At 40.5% G+C, this 23,110-nt stretch overlaps 1 protein-coding gene across 1 annotated transcript; it reads left to right on the plus strand.

Moving 5' to 3' along the window:
* Positions 1 to 1,248: 1,248 nt before the first annotated feature.
* LOC117823461 (pituitary tumor-transforming gene 1 protein-interacting protein) lies at positions 1,249 to 22,680 on the plus strand. The gene is made up of 7 exons (XM_034698671.1): positions 1,249 to 1,549; positions 1,729 to 1,775; positions 3,465 to 3,573; positions 6,240 to 6,348; positions 9,622 to 9,687; positions 19,313 to 19,359; positions 22,199 to 22,680. Exons 1-7 carry the CDS (start codon positions 1,408 to 1,410, stop codon positions 22,246 to 22,248), a joined length of 570 nt encoding a protein of 189 aa, XP_034554562.1. The 5' UTR covers positions 1,249 to 1,407; the 3' UTR covers positions 22,249 to 22,680.
* Positions 22,681 to 23,110: the final 430 nt, after the last annotated feature.

Genomic DNA, 23,110 nt, shown 5'->3' on the forward strand with positions numbered 1-23,110 from the left:
CTATCTATCTATCTATCTATCTATCTATCTAAAGTAAATGGACTTATATTGCGCTTTTATAGTCTTTCTGACCACTCAAAGCGCTTTTACACTACTCGTCACATTCACCCATTCATACTCATTCACTCACTTTTGGTAGAGGCTGCTATAGTAAGGGACCAGCAGTGTTAGCTAATCTCATTCGTTCACATTCACACACCTCTGAACAACAGAGGGAGCAATTTTGGGTTTCAGTGTCTTGCTCAAGGACACTTGGCATGTGATGTGGATCGAACCGCCAACCTTCCGATTGATAGACAACCGACTCTACCCACTGAGCCACAGCCGCCTGTATAGTGTGGCATACCATTCTATACATTTCCCTGACTTTAATACTTTCAAAATACTAAAAAAGTGGGAAAGAAAGATTGACTTCTACTGCAGCTGGTCAGTAGGTCAGTAGTATTTGCAAGGTTTTATTTCAAATATATCTTCTATTTTTGTCAATATTTTTAAACAATGGGTAAAATATGGAATTTCAGTTTCAGTTTTACTTTAAATAAATCATTCTGGAAGACACCTTGCGACCCCCCCATTAGTGTCCTGTCCCCCCAGAGGGCCAAGACCCCACTTTGGGAACCCTTGGCCTAATCAATATCTTATAATAGTTTGCTGCCAAATGATCTCAAAATAAAACAGGAAACTCAAAAAAAGATCAATATTTACGTCTTCATCTTGAAAATCTTCATGTGACTTGGTCTTTTATTAATGGCTCTGACCTCTTTTAAATAAAAGATTGAGACTTTTTTATTTACCACTGCCTTCCAATTGTAGGTTATTTTAACTCACTCGAAATGCAAATTTAAATTTCATTTTTAATATATTTCTAATTTTCCTTTTCTTTTCTATGTTTCATTATATTTGTCATTTTCATTGTGCTCTTGTATGCTCTTGTGCACATTAAGTTACCCTAGTGTATTAAATGCGCTATACAAATAAAGTCGTCTTGCTTTGCCTTTTCATAAAAATAAATAAATAAACAAACAAAAACAGGATGTGTTTTCATTGGGTCGATGAAAATTGATTTCCATATCTTTCCAATAAAACTGAGATTTCCAAAAGTGGGACTTAATGAATGATAAATAAATAAAACAACAATAAAACTGCATTGTAAGCCTAAATGTTAAATTTAAACCTCTACATTTGCAGCCAGTGTTTGGCATCTTCACGTACAACCTTGACCCCGCCCGCCCGGGCTGCCAGGGTGCCACCAAACGAGCGAACCCCCCAGACAACCAGGAAGTGTCACGCAGCAGCTCAGAAGCAAAACAGACTCCACAGTGTTTACTGAGAGTAAGGCAAGGGGACACTCTCCATGAGTAGATATCCCTTAGTTTAGACTCTGTGAAGCTTCCTAGCTGTTTTTGTATGTTGAAGAAGTCTGCTTTTACAATGGAGAGACGAACAGTGAGCACTTGGATGTGTTTGTGTGCCGCTGTGCTGTGTGTTAGCTTTGTTAGCCGAGGGGCATGCCAAACAACTTCACCGACACCGACACCGACACAGACACGTAAGTCACATCGAGTCTGAAAAGTCTGTTTCACAGTTATCTATGGTGTTTCTTACCAGTTCTGAGACACTTTATGTCACCATAATATGTTAAATAGTGTGTTGTGTTTAAATACGCCACTGGTGCCATTGCTTTGTGTTACTTTGAAGGAGTCACCTGACTGTTTTCTCTGTTTCCAGCCTGCTCTACCTACAGCAGCTGCGACACCTGCGTCCCACATGCAAAGGTGGGTTTACCAGGAGGGATGAGGGCTCTAGTGGCTGATTGATAATACCAGACCTTTGATCAAACAGCTGTCATAAAGTGTATTAATATGTAGTGCAATGCTTATCCTGTAATCTCGGCGGCCTACTTCACCTCCCACAAGTTGAGCAAAGACCTGCCCTACTTTCATCACCAGGCTCTAAATCTGAGCAAAGCAGCGACCCCCGAGGGCCAATCACTTCAAGGAAATAGTGCAGTTTTAAAGTCTGCCACCAAATCTTCCATTAAAGTCACTTAAAAGAGCCTCACCAGCACAAAGTTCTGTCATTTCTGATTTTCTCTCAACTTATGGAGGATGTTTTAGCTCAGATATTGATGCATCTTCCTCTATTTATCATTAATAATTTCCTTATATGTTTTAAGAATGGCAAGTGGTCTTGAGATTCGCCTGTTCAGAAAAAACAGCTCATAGTTGGTGTTCAGCTTGATAATTTCAGCATTCAGTGTTGCACAATCCCTGCGTACTGTCTAACTAGTGTTAATACATTTAATGCCAACATTATGGTACGAGCTGATGAATGTTATTTTGCAAGTTAAACAAGTTGCATGCAGTTTTTGATGCACTTGTTCCTTCCTCATGCACCTGCAGGAAGTATTATTCTACTTTGAATAGTTCAGGGCTTCATCAAACAGAGCTCTTTGCATGCTTAATGATATAATGAGACCCTTTTTGTATTGCCTATGTTTGTTTTTTGCATATCCGAAAACACGTATGCTCAGCAATGTGTTAGAGTATTCAGCTTTCAGTGTATTTGGCTCTTCATTGGACGTAGGCTAACCATAAGATAATTTCAGCTATCAAAATAAATCCATCTGTAGTTATGGGTTCATATGACAGTATGACATATCTCTAATAGTTTGTGTATTTTATGTAGTTTGTTTTGGCTGCATGAAAATGAAAAGTGAATAAGATACTTTATCGGAGACACTATTCCTAAAAAAACCTCTGTATCCCACACAGTCAGGGTTCATAAACCAAAAGACTTTCGAGTCTAAGTTAAATGAAAACTCTAGTTCTCCTCCTTTTACTGTACTTATGCTTTATTTACACATCCTATTTATTTTTTTCTTATTTAAATCAACATTTAAATCAACTTTATTCTACACCCAGGTAGATTTTATTCTGGGATTTTGAGCATTCATTGATTTATTTTCTAGCTATGGCTTTTATTATTTCCCATCTTCCCTAAATACTTACTGTTTTTCTCTGCAATTTTCCTCCGCCTATATCAAGCACTTTTAGTTGCCTCTGTTTTTTTTAAATCTACTATAGAAGTAGAGTTGCCTTCCTTGCCTATAGTAAGTTATTGATCTAATAGAGCTGTGAGTAAAGATTATTTCATTAAAGCTGACTCATCTTATGAGTTATTTTCTGATTATTCATCCCCGCCTTGCTGGACAAACAGTTAAGCATCCAAACTGTTTGTGCACTATCAGTTAAACAGCATTTCCTTTGAATCAGTGATGAAAAACTTTGAGTTTGACATATTTTTGGGACACATAAGTTCAGCAGCGTAGTTGCAGATTGATTAACTGATTGATTGAAAGGAAGGGGTCAATGCAGCTCTTTATTTGTGTCTTAAATACCTGTCTCAGATGATATTAGAACTGATGCATGCTGAGTGTTAAACTTTGTGTTCTTCCTGCACAGTGTCTGTGGTGCTTCACCTCCAACAACTGCACTGAATACCCGGTGAGCTGGCTGCTGCCTCCGGCCTCGTTATGTCAGCTGTCCCAGGCCCGATGGGGAGTGTGCTGGAGTGAGTTCTGCAGTTTTATTGTGATTATGAAGTGAACATTAGTGACTAAATGTGCTAACTCTTTCATTGTGTGCAAAGTGTTTTCTGTCGCAAAGTATTCATAAACAGATTTTAGTGGATTTAAGGAAAAGCAAACTGTTCAGTGAACTTTATTAGTTTTTTTTTATTTGGTACTTAAACATCCAAAAATAAGGTTAAATGTTAAGAATGAAGTTGACCTTATTCTCAGAATAATGAAACAAAACAATCTTCTTTATTTCCTCTTAAAACTGGTCCTTATACCTGAACATCAACTTTCTAGACACTTGGCTTCAGTCTGGTCTGATTTAACTCCAAGAAGTTCAACTTTATCCCCAAAATGTACTTTATTTTTAACCACATGTTCGACTTTAGTTAAGATTATTTTCCTTTACTCTTAATGGTTAATTATTTTGAAGCGGCTCAACCTTTCCCCAGATGTTTTATCTTTATTTCTGACCCTTTGATTTATTCTGGATGCTTCTACTACTTTTTTCTTAAAGGTTGGACTCAATTCTTTACAGTTCAAACATTTTCAGGACAAATCGGACACACCAGAGAAACCTTAAATAATCCAGCTCTTTAAACTCTGGAGTTAGTGATGTAAATATCTGCAGGATATGTGCAGCATTGTTCTCTCAGTCGAACATAGTATGTCAACAAAGCTGAGCAATAAGTATTTTGTTACAGGAGTACTTCTTCTTCCTCTCACCTGATGTAACGCTGTCTCAGAGGTGGTGGGTGGGGGGTTACGATCTCGCATCATATTGTTGAAGCAATCTACCCACTTCCTCCTTCTTCCTTTAGTGTGATTTATCTCGTGCTGATGACAGCAGTCAACAATGGCTGTTTTGAGGTGAATCTTCTCTTGTCTCTGCAAAAAGCGAAACAAAAAAAAAGGCAGTGACTTCAGCAAGTTTCTGAGCAGCTAGACTGAAGAAGAAATGAGACGGGGTCATTTTCTACCAGATTAATAGACACAAACTTTTTGAGTTACTCTTCTCTAACATGAAACATGAGCCAGATGTTTGGAATATAAAGGGAACATGTATTTCAGTATATGAACAGTTCATCCGTCTTTATGCTGTTTCCCTCCTCTTTTTAGACACATTGTTTGAGTGAGAGAGGCACAAACAATAAACAAAGATCACATGTTAATTTGAAATATGCTCCAAAACTTCCTGTCTCAATATTACTGTCTGTGTAAATTATTATAGGTTAATTATTACAGTGTATGCCTTTCAAAAAGGACACTTTCATGTTAATTGAATGGCATATTTGGTCTGTTATTCAAACTAAGCAAACATTTTATACAGTTTGTCAATTCATATTTCTAACCTTATACCAACACTGTAAGGGTATAAATTATTTTAAGTTATAATGTATTATTATTATTATTATTTTATTATTTGTATTATTATAAAAAATATTATTATTATTATTATTATTATTATTATTATTATTATTATTATTATTTATTATTATATTCATAATAATCACATTTAAGTTTTCTCAGAATAAAGCAAATCAGTGAGACAAAAATAAATCATGCATGGTATCAGAGCCTTAGGTTAACATTCAGATTTTAACATTGTATATAGAAGCCTACATTTCACACACAAAAACATACAAACCTATAAAAAATTAAGCTAATTTTCAGATGTCTACGTCCAGAACATGTTGGTCTTGTTCAAAATTAGCTTAAGCCATTTTCTCAGCAGATAAGTTTAGGCTCTTAAAAACAGCGTTCTCATTCACATGAATCATTCATATTACTCTGTGACAGTGCGATGGGTTGCAGGGCGTCGAGTAGAGTTTAGTTGCAGACAAATAAGACGGTCAATAGTTAGTCTGCTTCATGCTGTAAGTAGACGTAACTTGTGTTTCTGGAGCTTAGTTGGTGAGGAGTGAGACATCTCACTGCTGAGAGCGGAGCATGCAAATCAGCACCTGGTAAACAAAACATAGTGAAATAGTTTCAGTCGATGCAACAGCATCTTGTTCTGAAGCTCCAAAACAACAGGAACCATGTACCCGAAGCTATGCAAAGATGAGGATGTCCTGCAAAATGTGTAAACAGGATTCACTACCATGCATCATGGGATCTCATTTGTCATGCACGAATGCTTGAAGAGAAGGCAAGTTGTGAAAGTTAAAGACACGTCACATTTTCAGTCCCTCACCTTAAAACCTTTCCCCTGCATCACTTCATCTATTCTTCTCATCCCTTTTTCTTCCTCCTCATCCACACTTGGTTTGTTGTAAGACAAAACAAGTGTCCTAATTTAGTGGTTCATGGGGAAGTAGGTGTATTTCACAAAAAGATAAGCTTGGTTACTCCTGACACTTCAAATGTCTTATGACTGACTTGTGGTTGCTGCTGAAGTCTGAACCACCAAACCTGATAAACAAGAACACTGTCGGTGGAGTAGCTTCTGGCCTTGACCCAAATCTCCATCTGATGGTCCTTAAGTTGTGTTTCTCAGGAAATAACACTGTAGCTTCCTCGTTCCTGGGACTTGTATTTCTGCAGAGGAATCAGCAGGTGGTGCCATTGCCTAACAAGACGAGATGTCATGGAGGGGAAAAAGTATCCAGAGTTTTGAGTTTCATGAACATTTACAACAATCTGAATCTTTGTTTTTTAGTGAACTTTGAAGCCCTCATCATCGCCATGGCCGTCCTGGGTGGAACCATCCTTATCAGCATTGCTGTGTGCTGCTGCTGCTGCTGTTGCTGCAAGAAGCGTGAATCAAGGTTAGTCAGTCCATGTTTTCCTTTAGGGTGACCAATCACAGTGAGTCCACAGAAGCTTGTTTATGTTACCGACAGGCTCAGGCTGTTTTTTAAGTGTCTGCAGGAAGAATCCTCTCAGCATCAGACTTTTTGTTTACTTAAGTTGTTTTTTTAAATGAGGAACATTTGATAAGTGCGCTCCTCTGAGCCACTGGTTCCCAAAGTGGGGGTCGGGGCCCCTTGGGGGGTCGCCAGGCACTGATGGGGGGTTCTTTCAAAAGATGATCTAAGACTATATCTAAAGTGTGTATTTTATCCATTATTATAAAAAACATAAAATACAGATATTGGTTAAAATTAATGCAGATCCAAATCTATATTCCCATCACTGCTACAGACTATGCATGAAGTTTTCTTGCATTCTGCTTTCAACCTTTTTTAAATAACTATTAAATAAGATAACGGTATTTTGGCTTTCAGCTTCTAATGTCTGTTTTTTGATTGGCTTATTAGTGCTTGCCCAAGGCTGTAAGCAATGTTTAACCAACTTAAGTAACAGCGTGGGTCCCGAGTCTCTGGCACCGTTATTTTGGGGGTCATAGGCTTAAAAGTTTGGGAACCCCTGCTCTAAGCCACCAGACCCTGTTGATGCAAACAGTCATTTTATCTCTGAGCACACAAGAGTTGCACATCTAGCACCGTCTCAAGTTTGTATACAGCAACATATGCTGCAATGACGTCTTCAGGAAGACCTTACATATTTCAGACGACGCCAAACCTCATCCTGCATGTATTACAGCAGCATGGCTCTGTAGTAGAGGAGTCCAGGTGCTGAACTGGCCTGCCTGCAGTCCTGACTTGTCCCCGCTGAAAACATTTGGAGCATCATGAAACCAAAAATACGACAAAGGAGACCCTGAACTGTTGAGCAGCTGAAATCCTCTAGAAACTGGTCTCCTGGTCTTACCAACGTTTACAGTGTTGTTCAAAGAAGAGCTGATGAGCACAACGTAAACATTTGAGATGTATGGATATATGACAAGACGGTAAAAAATCGATACAAATAAGAGTGGATTAAAATCGATTTCAACAAAATTTGTATTGCAATATTATTTCTAAACAGTAGAAGGCGCTATCTGCATTTCACTCCGCTTGTTCATTATCATTAAGTCTCTTGCGCTGCTCTCTTGTCACTCGCTGAGTCGAGCATCACAGACATGGTGGCAGCAGGTGAAGACCGAGCAGTTAAGGATGCACCTTTGTGTTTCAAGTCTGAGATACGGCAGCATTTTGGCTTTCCCTGATGTTCCTGAAGAGAAACATGTCAATTCCCAGCCCAGAGCATAAGCTGCACTTTAGTTTATTTAAAGAGATTTACTTTATTTTTTAAAATATTTAATAATTTCATTTCGGAATTGTTCACTTTCCTTTTCTTTACAATTGTTCTGAAATTTTTTCAACAAGGTATTTTTGTACGGTCATTTTTAGCTTTTTTTGTAAGATGCTAAAAAAAATTTTGTAGTGGTTTTATTTGAGTTACAACACATCTTAAAAATGAAAAAAGATTACTTTGTTTACAAAGAAATATAAGTGAAAAACTGTCCAATCTGAGAATTGAAATAAAATAAGTTATTTAAATTTTGAGTTCAATCCAGTTTTATTGGAAAACATTAGAGAATCGTGAGTAAATCGTATCGTGAACCAAAAATCTGGATTTGAATGGAATCGTGGGTTGAGTGTATCCTTTCATCCCTAGTATACATGTCCCTGGCCCGACTGTTTCAGTCGAGCTGCTGACATCAAATTTAAGATTAGCTTATATTTTCGATAAAGCAACAAACATTTTTCACTTTAAATATTTCATTTGTTGTCTTTGCACATTTTAAAAAAATTATAGACTTCAAATGATTTGGAAACCATCAAATCCTGTTTTTTTTGTCCTTTTAGTTTTTTTTTTTTACATTTCATTTTTTTGGGGGTTGTCTTGAAGGAAGAGGGAGAAGAGCACAGCCAAAGATATGTAAAGCATTTAATCTTAGGATAGAAAGTGTGCCACACTTTTATCACCTTTTAGTTCCTTCTGTGAAAATATTGTATAGAGTTTTCTTTGTTTGGGTCTTTACAAGGTTTTAAAACTGTCTCCCATTAAATTGATTTCTAGAAATTTGTGCGGACTGAAACTAGCTCACCTGACGAGGCAGCAGGAGAGCAGGGACTCCTGTGTCCTTCTCGTGAAAATACCTGTGTGTTTTTGTCAATAGAGTCTGGGGGTCATCCTAACTCAACAAAATCTTATCTTAGAATTTCATAATATTTCTCTTTGGCTCCCAATCAGTGAAAAGAAGCGATTTTATTGGACGTTCTTCGATCCTGTGCTCTTTCAGCGTATGATTGCACCCCAGCCTCTTCGACCAGTCCTGCAGCTGCTGGTTGAGCAATCTACTGGAGCAAATCCAAATACTAAAAACAAAAACTATGTGATTCCTGCAGCAACCTAAGCAATCAAAATAAGTCAAAAGCAAATGAAAGCATGAGCGATAATGCAGAACCTGAGTTTATTGTGTCAGCCATGTCTGTGCACCAAAGTTTCGACCTTGTGAAATGCAAATAAGAAGAGAACAACTGCTCGCTGCAGTGAGCCTCAGAAGTTAAGTTGAGCACCCTTGAGCTACGGCTGCTCTCCTGCTTCATCATTGAGATACTTCTGTGTGTGTGTGTGGTGCTCTCATTGAACTGCAGTAAAATGAAAATGTTCTGTCAGTCAATCATCTGCAGGCCGGCCTGTCACACACTGACAGGCCTGTGGGTGCAGGAGTCTCCTCCACGTCTATCATCTGACAAAAAAAGAGCATGCACAGCACACACACACACACACACACACACACACACACACACACACACACACACACACACACACACACACACACACACACACACACACACACACACACACACACACTCCAAGTGCTTATGAAACAGACTCTGTAGTTACATTTACCTACAGGCTATTTTATTTCCTCACCTCCTGATTGCTCAGCTTCCTTAATCAAAGGTGATGCACACTTTCACTTCACCTCACATCACTTCCTCTGGTGAGATAATTCATGCATCAAACATAAATCCTGCTCTGATGAATGTAGATCACTCAAACTCTGTTTGTTTTAATGCTTTGTTAAAGATGAATCTCCCTCCAGCTGAAGTCAGCATGAATGTAATTTTCCAGTGTGAATGTTTTTGGGTGTTTCTGCTGTACCGTAACTCTGACGCTTTGTTCCTGCCTCCTTATGTCTGAAGGCCCGACAGAGATGATGAGAGATTTGCCAGGAGGAGAGACGAGATCAAACAGCGCGCTGAGGAAAGGTAAGAAATTCACCCCAGGCTTAAGAAGGAAAGAGACAAAGCTGTGTGTGACAAACTGTGACTCACGACTGTGTTTATTTTAAAAACAGATTTGCATTTATGAGCCCTTGATGAGGTGCAGGGTGCAGGATTTGGTGATGTGGTGCATTTCAGTACTGACACCATGTTGCCCCCCTCTGACTAAAGTGAGAACTACAAGATGAGGTGGCTGATAAATATACTATAACTAAAATATTATCAGGCTGCACGGTGGTGCGGTGGGTAGCGCTGTTGCCTCACAGCGAGAAAGTTCCTAGTTCGAGTTCACGGTCGGGCAGCTGCCTGTCTGTGTGGAGTTTGCATGTTCTCCCCTTATCTCTCCGGGTACTCTGGCTTCCTCCCACAGTCCTAAAACATGCTCACCAGGTTAATTGATCACTCTAAATTGCCCGTAGGTGTGAGTGTGTGTGTGAATGGTTGTCTGTCTTTCCGTGTTTGCCCTGTGATAGGTTGGCGACCTGTCCAGGGTGTACCCTGCCTTCTGTCCGAAGTCAGCTGGGATGGGCTCCAGCCTCCTGTGACCCCGAAACAGGATAAGCGGTCAAGATAATGGATGGATATAATATTATCTTTTTCAACGCAGGACATTTTAAAGATATGATCAGAGGTATCAGAGATTCCTATCTTATTCTGGCTCATTACTACATCCATGCACTCACATATTTTTCATTAAGTTCCTCTCAGGATATCAAATGAGCCTCAGCCACTTGTCAAACAACAGGGAAGTATCCATCACATATATAAGACATATGAGCCGCCTGTTTTTGTGAGTGTTATTGTCCACAATATGTGCTTTCTGTGCAGCTGTGTGGCTCTTTCCAGCATCATCCGTTTGTATCATGTGGAGTTTGAAATCCTGCTAGCTATCAGCACAAAATAAGCTCAGCAGGTGTTTAAACTTTGTTAGTTGTGAAGTATAAACCCACTGTCGATGACCAATTGGCAGTTTTTCCGATCAAACCAGGACTTCACAAGATGTATTAGATTATGCATTTAAATGCAGTTATGACCTAATGGAGGGAGAAAGGCTGCTCAAAAATGGCTGTGCAAGCTTGCTTCTCAATGCTATGTATCCCAGAATAATATAATAATACTAATAACAACTATATTTATGTAGCACCTTTAAAAACAAATGTTTACAAATTGCTTTGACAAACAAAGCATGGTTGGAATAACAAAGTAAACCTTTTGACAGACAGGGAGGAGGAATTTCAGAAATGCACAACATAATACAACATGAGGTTAAAAAGAATACACGTAAATTAAACAGAATGAAGTGTTGTGACAATGGGACAATAAATCATTGTTTATGAGGTCTTTCAAAGATGAAAAAATAAATAAATAAAAATGGATAAGTAAATAAAAGCATTAAAGTGACTATAAAAGAGGTTTTCAGAATAAGAAAAGGATACATTAGGAACATTAAAACAATAAATAATCAAATAAAAGAATCAAATAAAGTTCTAAACAATTAATTAGTTGGATAAAAACTAAAAATGACAATAAGATAGAAGTAAAAGCAGTTAGATGGATGGAGTCACATTAAAGCAAGTCTGTAAAAATGAGTTTAAGAAGAGATTTAAACGATGTGTAGAGCAAAGTGGCGCTGCTTGTTAGGGCGCCATCTTCTGGGTTCAGTAAAATGCTTCTCTGCAGGCATTTAAATCACTCTGGTTTACAGGACGTGGCTAACTTTAAAGAGCAACAACAGATATTGAAAGTGGATCTTATACAACTAATTTTCCGGAACCTAAAATCCCTATAAGCAGGAACCCTTATGGAGACGAGGTGGTCCAGAGTTGTTGCAGAGTTTAGAAGTTTAAATCAGGCATTCTTCTGGATTTATCTGGAATTCTGCGGTGCTGAAATTTAGCAAAATCAGAGGTTTGTAAATGTATTACTAAGATTGGACACATTTAAAGTAGTCTAAATAAGAACCCATCATTTCACACTGCCTGAATTTGTATGCTCCATGTTACAGCTATGATTAGATGCAATCCAACCATCTCTTTGATAATATCAGAAGAACGATGGAGGGTTGAACTTAAAGATCTGATCTCTGTCTTTTAACACCATGGGGGAGTTTTTCTGTGGATGTCCCAGCAGGAGATCATGTGATTCCCCACAATGTTATAGCTCCTAGTCCCCAACAAAAGGGCCCGTTGTGTGTTTGGGATTCAAGCAACTGGTGTGTGTGCAGCCCCAACAAGTCCACGTCCCAGAGGAGGAGCTCAGGGTTTCTCTGCTTGCATCCCAAAACACCAATTGGATTGTCAAGGCTGAGCAGCTGCTCTTTGGTAATACGGTCATAAATAGAGCGAGCTACATCCTGTGGAGCGCCATCCTCTGTCAAAGAAACATTGTGTTAGTCATTGAGTCATACAGCAGTGAGTGGAAGTCTTCCTCTTCCTGCACTCCATTAATGCTTCAGCCTCGTCTTCCTCTTTAGTGCCTCTGCTCCCAGTGCATTCATGCTCAGAGGACGGCCGGGTGATGTGTTGGTACGCGGGGCAGTCGTGCAGAAAGATAATCAGTAACTGTGGTTTATCATCATCACTTGCAGAGCTGGGAACATCACAGCCCTGGCTCCATCTCTCTGTCTCTGTGTAAGCTGATTTATCCAACCTCTAGGAGCTTTTCTCTCAAGTGCCACAGAATCCAGTCGAGGTTTCCTGCAGAGAGCATGATCACATCTCCGAAGTCAGAGTTAGTGCAGTGACCTACATAGAGGAAGTTCATGTTGTGAACAGGACATTCAGAAGAGATAGGACCCATCATGGAAAAGACTCTAGACACTGCAGCCAGGCCCCCGGAGAGCTGGCTCACAGTGCTGAGCCTGCATCGTCATCTGAGCCTGGAGAGCAGTCTGGGGAATCATTAAGAGCCCACCAGGGACTGACCCACTCTGCTTTTTGGATGTCGAGTGATTTTGCAGCTTTTTAAGATTGCCTTTAAAAAAAACCTCGATACAGATTCTATTTCATAAAGATAGAAAAAACGCTGATACTGAAGCCATGAAAACACTTCTTTAGTTGCTCTCTGAGGAGTTTTTTTTACCTCTTATGTCAACCTAACGCTGATGCTTCTATGTGACCTACAAACACAGAGGGATCCAGGAACAAGAAGAAACTTTATTCTATATATAGTTATTTTAAATGTCTGTCACTGCTGACAGGGACACTAAATAAGGAGAAGTTTGAAGTATAATCAGAATAAAAAACATTTTGATATGTGCAGATGATGCAGAGTTGGTCCGCCCGTCTAATGTGCTGAAAATAGCAAAAGAAGAAGAAGAAGAAGAAGAGGCTGGTTCCTCTGTTTCTTTCTAATGTCAACAAACAAACACTGCAGTCGCTGCGTCATTGCACATATTGCACTTCAGGTTATTGCTCCTCCTTTCACCTTGTGGCTGTGCAGCAGAGAATTGATTTCCTACTCTTTAGCATCTGTGACTTTAGATGTCTGTATGCAGGGCATTTCAAAAGTGGGGCCATTAAAATTGGATTGCCCATCTCATGAGCTATCCCCAAATCTTGAACTATGACCGGCTGCTTGCCTTGTCAGAGGCGGACCTATGTTATAAACAACTCTTTGGATTGTGTTGCAACAAACGGCGAGCAGTTTACTTTGCATTTAGACGTTGAAAAGTTTGTTTGTTGGTACAAATCAGTCCATCAAACGAAACGTTTACAATAAACGTATTGTTGACAGACGGTGTGCTGGAGTTTACTGAACATTATGACATCTTTTTTAGCAGTGTTTGAAGAAAGAAGCACTCAAATACAGATGATTAGTGAAGATAGAAACTAGGGATGCACCGAAATGAAAATTCTTGGCCGAACCGAAAAGTGAAAATGAGGAAACCAAGGCCGAAAACCGAAAACCGAAATAAATTATTATGCCAATTATGAGTACCATTGCTTTTATGGCTATGACTGTGTGTACTAACCTCAGTAGAATCAAGGCAACCGGGTTCTACGCATCAATCGCGGCCTGGATAATTTCTCACGCGCGCTGCTTTATTCACACATCCAAGTAATGATCTTTATAACGCAGATCAAGTACAGTCGCGATGAAGTGCAGAGGATCCGAATAGATCTCAGTGAAACGTGTGCTGACAGACTCTAAGAGTGTACTTTTCATTGTTTTCACTCCGTGGTCCATCTCAACCTCTTTGCTTAGAAGACGCTTTAATGCTGCAGTTAAAGGAATAACGGATGCAGACATGTTGGCTCATATCCAGACAAGTGCGCACAGGCCGCGGTTTTTGCTTGCGTCATCACAACAATCTATTTCGGCCGTGTTGGTTCGGTGATAAAAGGCCAAATTTTTGGTGCATCCCTAATGGAAACGGTAGATAGATACAGTATTTGTGAGTGGCCACCCTTTCAGAAGTGGGAGCCTAAGTCTTGTTAAAATAAGTCTTGACACGCCCCTGTTTGTGTTTCATTGATTTTATCTTTGGTTTAAATTCAGAAGCTCATTTTAAGTCTTATTTAAAAAGAGTTGTGTCAGCTGCAAGCAAACTTTGTCAGCTACCACAATGTTTCTCTCATCCTTGTTACAAGAAAAGCAGAAACTCGTCACATGCAGAGATTTCTTCCAGAAGATCACTCCGCTCTAATGGAAGGGTTGACTGGATGCATTTTGATTCTGATCATGCTATTATTGTGATTATTTGTGGTCCATGTAAACGTATTAAGACTGAGAGCCTCACAGTGTATTGTATGTTAAATAAATTAGTGTACGCACTGATTCTGAGGTTTGCTCCGTACAGCTGCTGCGTTGCAAAATGACAGTAAAGACTGTCGCCAGCTTTAAAGAAGCATGAGATGTTTCTATGGAGAATCGTACACGTGCATGTGAACAGCAGGATTGCCAAAAGCAGAGAAATTACACAAACATAAAGAGTGAGGTCAAACAAAGTGGACAGTAATGGAGACAAAAACAGAGTCAACGTTGATTTATAATAATACTGAATGTTCTCTCTCAGCCCATAGACTGTATAAAATACAACTCAACTCCTCCTCTGTTTTTCATTCCCTGCACACGTGTGGTAACAAGGAGCTTAGGAGGGAGGCATGCTAGTTGTAGGCTGTCTTAATAAACACAAAGGTTGGTTTTACTCCCCACGTCTGCAGATTTGAAGATCTAGTGGATGATTTTTATTTTTCATTGAAAAATGCTAGCGCTAGTTAGCATAGCCACATAGCTACATGTTTGTAGCTGTGTACCAAGACACACGTCGACATACTGACAAATAAAACAACAAGAATCACAGAATCTTCGGCCAATCGTTCAGAAAGGTCCTGCTGCAGGCGCCTCTCCGTCAGGATCAGATTCTGGATCAGATTCAGAGGGTTGAAGTAACGCGGGTCTGTGAGCAGCCGTGTATATTCAGCCAACATATAAACATTAGATCAACGTGCTGGACAGCCGAGGCCACATCCACTTCCTGAGGGGGCGTGGTCAGAGAGAAAACAGACTGTTCTGAGCGGGGCTGAAGAAGAGGGGTTTTCAGGCATGCCAAAATCTGATTTCAAAGTGTTTTTTGAGCATAAACTTTAAAGACATGTTTTGGGGACCTCTTAGATCAATATATATTGATGAAAAAAGCGTGATATGTCACCTTTTAAGACATAACTCTGTCAGGAGATGTTGTTAAAAGTCTCATAAATCAGAATCAGAATCAGAAATACTTAATTTATCTCCGGGGTGGATATTAAGTCATTACAGTTGCTCTATACACAATAAGTTATATAAATACAATAATAAACTATGTAGAAAATAAATACATGGTTGAAGTCCCCGGAGATCAGGAAGAGGGCACTCTGGTGGTCTGTCTGGAGTCTGGCTATGGCAGCGTTGAGAACGTTAGACGCCGTAGTCGGGTTGATAGAGGGAGGATGTAAACAGCTACCAGTATGACATGAGAGAACTCCCTGTGCAGATAATGGTCTGATGCCCACAGCGCTCTCGGTGCTATCCTGGTCCGTCCGGACAGTCTGGAAGTCGTCAATGGAGACGTTGTGGTCAGGAATATCCTGATGCAGGAACATCGCCCGAGCCGACGAGCCGACGAGCCGACGAGCCGGCCGGCTTCAGCTCAACCAGCTGAGCATCAGTAAAAACAAAACAAAGCAGGGTTGGCGGGCAACAGTAATGCGAGTAAAAGTTAAAGTTGGTGATTCCATCGTGAAAAACAGTCCACAACTCTCACCAACGGAAGGCCAAAAGAGGTCACAACTTCAACAAACTGCCAGAGAAAAATCAGATGAAGTTCGATGAAGAAAGAGAAGAAAAATCAGAAAGAAGAATGAACGAAGAGGAGCGACTCTAACAGGCTGCATGCACATTTGGCACAAGTCACATGTATGTCTGCTGCAGACAGCGGTGTCACCTCATCCTCATGTTTTCTGTCAGTGTCAGCCCGTGGACTGCTGATTGGGAGCTTCGCTTCTCGACACAATGATGGATGTGATGAAGTGTCCAAAATAAGAAACGTTGAAGATGCAGGGAGACGGCAGGATCTCTGAAGATACACTCACCATCACACACTTCTTGAAGGTTCTCTAGGGTTGGGACAGTTAGCATCTCGTTGACGTTAAATTTATCCAATCATTGATTTCTTCTTTTCATTTTGACGTCAAACTAAAAAGCGAGCTTCCTCCTGCAGTTTATATCGAGGTGGTTTAATGAGCACGACCTGTTTGTGAAAAAATCTGTCCCACTTTTACTTGATGTGTCACTTTTCTGCTAACCTACATAATGTCGGCGTCACAGCAGAGAGCGAGAGTTTGTTGATCTCTTTATTCAGATTCATTGATCATAAGCATGACCTTACAATGCCTTCAGCTAAGACTCCTGGCAGTAACACTTCACAAAGAGCTGATGATAATAAACCACCTGTTGGATTCAGACTGCTAAAATGGAGTTCTGCTGTTTATAAACTAAGAAGAGAGTTCTGCACAGGCGGCATTAGGGTCAGAAAAAATACCAAGGAAGACGTCTCACTGAATACTCAAAGACGGAAGTGCAAGTTTCTGTTTAATAAGCGTTGCTGCCTGTTGATTCTTGGAGCCATACTTGTTGAAAGCAGCCTTATTTATGTGAAGGGCGTGTGAACATGTCAATCAATTAGTTGCATACAAGCTGACAGCCGGGCGGGAGGCAGATGGCAGGCAGCGCTCAGCTACCCCGATTCACTCACAGATCACTACCTGGCAATAAAACAGTGAGGCATTTACAGCAGCTCTTTGTGCAGACATGAAGTGAAGGGACGCCCCTGGAGGTCCTGAGCACTAAACCTCCTCCCAGGCTTTTGTTGGCCTTCAGAGAGGCTGAAGGCGGAGCTGACAGCAGGCCTGTTGCTCCGTTTGACTTTCAGAGAGAACGTCCCATGGAAGCAGAAACATGATTTAACAGTCCGATGCAGATCTGTGTGTCTGTTATTGATACAGAAACAAACATTCTCCCAAAGGGAGCTTATTCCTTTTTCTGCCCTCTGTGTTGTGCCTTGTATCGATGTCCTGAGCAGATAAATGGGCTGTGTACAGCTGGATGATAAAGTTTGTCAATATGACATTAATGGAAAAATATGAGACCATTTATCATCGGAGAGGTTTTGTAATAATGTTGTTTTCATGTCTTATCAGGCAACTGTGACAATTAATTTAAATGTTCAGTCAAAATATAAAAAGTTGTCTTTTAATAGTGAGAGGAATGATTTCCTAACATCACAAGGTGCTGAGTCAGAGGACAACCTGCTGATTGAAGTTCCCCTAAAGTGAAACACGGTGATCTTAAAAGTGTGTGTGTGTGTGTGTGTGTGTGTGTGTGTGTGTGTGTGTGTGTGTGTGTGTGTGTGTGTGTGTGTGTGTGTGTGTGTGTGTGTGTGTGTGTGTGTGTGTGTGTGTGTGTGTGTGTGTGTGTGTGTGTGTGTGTGTGTGTGTGGGGCAGGTTATTAAAGTCGTCATTTCCACCTGCAGTCCTCTCCTCCTTCCTGCAGCTGTCTCTGTAATCTGACATTTATATTCCATTTCCTCAAAGTTTCATTAGAATCTGATCTCCAGTCAGCTGAGGAAACCAAGCCTCTTTGAGTTCTGTGATGTGCTGACGGTGAAAGTTTCACTCTAAGCTCTGGCTTTCCGTGCGCCCATCAGAGGAATGAGATTGAAATCCATCTTGTGATGTCTAATATTAAAGGGCGATTCCGGTATTTTTGTTACCCTTCACTCTTTTTACATATTGTGGTGTCAGAAGGACTTGAAGAACAAAACGTTTTGGCATTGCTTCAGTGGATTTCTGCAGCCTGCAGCCATGAAACAGGTTGGTCAAAGTGTTTCCTGTAAGTGCTTGTGTTTGCCACTGCTAGCTGTGGACTGGCCAAACACTGGACAGTTTTAGTCCCAGCTTAGGGCCTGATTTGCCCCCGTAATGATCAAGGATGTGACCTGATCCTGGACTTCTCTTAAGTGATTATTTGTCCAAATAATACTCCAGTGTGTGATGTCATCACGACTATTTTACGATTCCTAGCATACCCCCAAAAACAAACGAGAAGAGCAGACTGGAAATGGCCTACCTGATAATGGATACTCTTAAAGCTCACAGACACGATGGTGAACGTGAACACTGCTATGCCCTGAGCCGAGAAGAAAATTGAAAATGAGTAACTCACCGATTTTATTTTCCTCATGTTTTTTTGTTTTTTTTTGCTGCAAAACAGAAAACATCAGGACAGCCAGCTGACAACATGACATGTCCTCCATGTTTGTTTGTCTTCTGAAGCCACGTTAGTTCCTGTGAGATCTCATGTCTGTGTAACCGTTGCCCCGAACGTTAAGTGTGTGGTCAAGCGGTGTTAAGGAATCGCCAAGTGTGTGTGCTCAGAGGATTGTGATGTTAAAAATTGGTCTGAACTGTCGTTGTGTGTGAGCTCCCCCTGTTTTAAAATTGGTCAAGATTTAGAAGTTGTCTCGTGTGTTACCAGCCTTCTTAAAACATAACTGAAATATGTTTAACCAATCTCAGATTTCATATCTCTCTTTAAAGCCACCAGACTCCTCTGACAGTCATTTTTAATCCTTGTAGAACACAGGAGAAACACTGTTTCTTTTGTTTGTGTTACTCTGTGTTATGCAAAAACCACATTCCATCTAAAATATAAATTTAAATCACCAAAGTCAGACACTAACATAAACCTACTTTAATCAGCACATGATTATATTTGAACCATTGCAGCCCATTTTGCAGCTGCAGGCAGAACTAGTCCGCCAGAGCAATTCTACCTCTGTTGCTGTGGTGCTACTTTGATGCAGAGGTTGATCTGGCCGAGTAAGACACCAAATAGCATTTTTGTTTCCCAGCCTTGGTTAAGGTCATGAAGTCTGGTGAAGGCTGTCGTTATAACTGCAGGATCTCTGGCAGCATCTTGTCGTCATGCATGAACTATAAGTCCGTAAGCTGATGGTCTCAATCACTGTGATGGAAGTGTTTTCAAGACATTGTCCTGAAGGAGTCTTGAGTGAATCCCAGGTATAAAATCTTCACCCTCATCCTCCTCTTGTGTGTTTTTGTCTTGCAGGAAGACGGAGAGAAGAGCCAGGCACGATGAGATCCGCAAGAAGTATGGTACGTATGAGTCTCATTAAACCCCCGTTCATTAAACCTGCGTGATGATAGTCCAACACACTCTGTCCTCGTCTCTTCCTGTGATGAATACACCTGCAGTACACAAGTTCATGTGCACGTCTAACACACTGCTGCATGTCGACTCCCCCCTGCTCTGTGTTCAGCTCATGTCAGCTGTGTCTCAGGTACATGCTGAATCGGTTTCAGATTCTCCAGGACAATGTCATTGACTGTTATTTCCAGACTCTGTGCCAGCTATACATTATTCAACAGTGTGTACCGTTTCCTGAAGCAGAGTAAATCAGGTCATGTATACGTGACACTACATCCTGTACACTTAAATCAATTTAAGCATAATTTATCATGCAGCAGTGTCGAGTGTGCGTCCCCTCCTGGCTGCGTGCACGAGCTTACAGGTCACTGACGCTGCAGGCAAAGGTTTGTCTTTGAACAAAGAGCACCCATGGAATAAATTCACTGCAGTATGATAGCGCCTTCAGTCTGAGGGATCGAGCTTTATTCGCTCCTGACTGTAGAGCTGCCTATATCTGGCTTACAGTGTGCAGGGAATAACAGAGCCTGGAGTCACACCTGTAATTATAATTCACATTCCCTTGCTGGGCTCATTTCGACTGACAGAGGAATGAAGCCTTTCTGATTCAGCTGGAGAACCTCCCGGCCATCCCTTAAGGAATCCTCAGCCCCCTTCACTGATCTGCATCCTCATATGAGAACCAGTTCTTTAAGGAAGTAACACGTCTCGGTGTGTAGGCCCACAGAGGATGTGCAGCAGCTCCCTGGATTGTGTTTTTACAGATGACGCAGAATGAGCATTAGAGGAGCGCAGCCTCCAGTCTGAAATCCCCACGGAGGTAAACAAATGAGAGCAGGAGGCCGGAGGAACGCACCGCCATCCATCACCCTGTCATGTTGTCCATACGCAAAACCACGTCACCTGACAGACTGCTACACTGATGCTGCCACACACAAACACACACACACGCAGCATCAAAAGTCAATCAATGGAAAGTAAACCCTCCCACACAATTGAGTTTCTTCTGCATCAACAGAAGGAAATGAACGACTCTGTCTGAGGGTTTGTCTTTACTGTCAGTTACAGCAATCTGCTCCCCTAAAGGTGTGAAGATCTACACATCTGCTGCAAAATGAATCATATTTTCATCACCATTAAAACATCAACATTTTACAGATGACTGCCTGACATGCATGGATCAGATGTTTTTAACTGTGCTTCCAATCAAACTCAGCATTTGCAGATTTGAGGCAGTGATGCATCCACGCGTTTAGCAGTTTGGTGGCAAAGTTAGCGTGCACGATGGCAGAAAAAGAAGATGTTGACGAAGAGTTTGTTGGGATAGAACAGCACGTTGATGTTATTTTGAATTCAGATGTGTGAACATAAAACATGCAACACAAGCCCAGCAACAGAAAGACAGAACACTGTTGTATGTGAGCTGATGTGCATGCATCAGTACTTTTTAAAATTATTACTCATCTTACCTTTATTGCAATATTTGTAAAAAAAAAAAAAAAGTCTGACACTGCAGATTTTCTTCAAATCTTGCAGGACCATTTGTTGCAATCAGCGGCACTCATTTTATCAGTGTTAAACTATGGTACAAAATAAAGTGTGTGCACAAACTTTCTAGATGACGGTTTCGTCGCATCGTTCTTTAGACGACTTTCCCAAACATGAAGCCCACAGCAACCACTCTGACATCAGCAGTTTGTCTTCATCACTTTAAACTCTTTGTGCCAAAATCTTTTGGTCACATGTTCACCTCCTCTGCTCGTTGCAGGACGTCTGAATCTAATGAACAATTTTAGAGTTTAGAAATCCTCAAACTCCCTCAGCTGCCTCTGGTTCTCCTTTGGCCCAGCTGTTGTTTTGTCAGCAGGATTCCTTCTCTCCCCGGGTTACAGTTAACTCTTTATTAATCATGCATCCATACTGACATGAGCTGAAAACACAGTTCTTGAAGATGTAGAGTGGATATACACACATCTGTGTTCTGACATGATGAGATGTTTGTCTCAGGGATTTGTTGCTCACATCCTGCACTTAAAGACATTAACAAGACACTTGATTAACCTCTCTGTCTTCACTGTGAGGCAAAAAAAGACGTTTGTATACTTAACAAAAGAAGCCTTAAAATTTAATTTTTCAGTTTGCCTTTTATTTTATTTTCTAAAGTCTTCTTCTTCTTCTTCTTCTTCTTCTTCTTCTTCTTCTTCTTCTTCTTCTTCTTCTTCTTCTTCTTCTTCTTCTTCTTCTTCTTCTTCTTCTTCTTCTTCTTCTTCTTCTTCTTCTTCTTCTTCTTCTTCTTCTTCTTCTTCTTCTTCTTCTTCTTCTTCTTCTTCTTCTTCTTCTTCTTCTTCTTCTTCTTCTTCTTCTTCTATTTTTAATTTCTACTGTGCTTTTATGTTTTTGATCTTTTTTGTGCATTATGCTTTTTGTTATTATTTTAGTTTTATTTCTTTACCGTGTTTTTATGTCTTTGATCGTTGGGGATTGTGAAAAGCACTCTAGGAAATGTAGTTTGAAGAGTAAAAGCAAACTTGTGGTGAAGGTAGGTTACATAAAAGCCTGTTTAGAATAAGCACTTCAGTCATTAGATCTTCATCACTGTTGAAATATTGATGTTGGTTTTGTATTTTGTTTCATGAAATGTATGTCACACATGAGAACTCCTCCTTTAAAGATTCATGGAAACTTAGTAAATGTAAGCAGCAGCACATCACGCTCCCTCCTCTTCCTCACTAACAGCTTCTGTATTTTCTTTCCGTCTCCTCGGTCTCTCCCCTCTCCTCTGTGCAGGTCTGGTCGGGGACTCGGACCACCCATACAGCAAGTTTGAGAACGAGTAAAGCAGCTGCAGTGGAGGGGATCCCCACCGGGCTGCGTGTTGGGCTGCTCTTTAGTTTTAGCTTGGAGTGCTGCTTGTTTCTCACACAATGAGAGAGATCCTGCAGAGTGCTGTCGATCACATTAATCCTGTTCTGACACAAAATAAATCACTGTTTCACACTTTTCAAACATTAACATGATAGAACAAATCAGATCTATTTTTGCCTTCTGATTCTCGATGAGGATTCCGTGTAGTGTGTTGAATGTTGAATCTTTTTTGAAACTTCCTCCAAAGTGCTTTTGTCTCCTGTAATCTCTCCGTCTGTTAGGCTCTTTTTAAATATCATAGTTTCATATCAGTCTTTGCTCTTTGCACATACAGTATTGACATTGAATACAAATGATTGCACTGTAGATGTGTTCTGACACATGAATAAACTCTTCTCTTTTAACACGGTCATTCTGTGCATTTATCATGTACATGTTTTATTCTGCAGGCTGACTGTCGGGACGTCTGAAGGGGGATAAAAATGTTTTGTAGCTTTTCAATTTGGAAGTTTTATGGGAGGATAAAGCTCTGAATGCACGCTATGATGTCCTCCAGCGGTGGCCTGAACACTTCATCAGCTCCTGCCTTCACTCTCATAACACACTGATGGCTGAGAATCGATCTCAGAGATGACCCAGCATGTTTGTGGCTTTGCAGCATCTAAACAAAGTCATTTGCAGATGTGTGTAACGAGCTGAGGCCAGAATGTATGCAACACTTAGATTTTAAGTTTCACAGCCACCTGCAGCCTCGTTTTTATCTTTCCCTAAACCATTACTCTTTGTTAGCGAAGCAATTAAGGTAATTACAGGCATTAAAAAGTTCCTAATTCC

This window comes from Notolabrus celidotus, chromosome 12 (genome assembly GCF_009762535.1).
Source record: "Notolabrus celidotus isolate fNotCel1 chromosome 12, fNotCel1.pri, whole genome shotgun sequence".
In the NCBI taxonomy this organism is placed as follows: domain Eukaryota; kingdom Metazoa; phylum Chordata; class Actinopteri; order Labriformes; family Labridae; genus Notolabrus; species Notolabrus celidotus.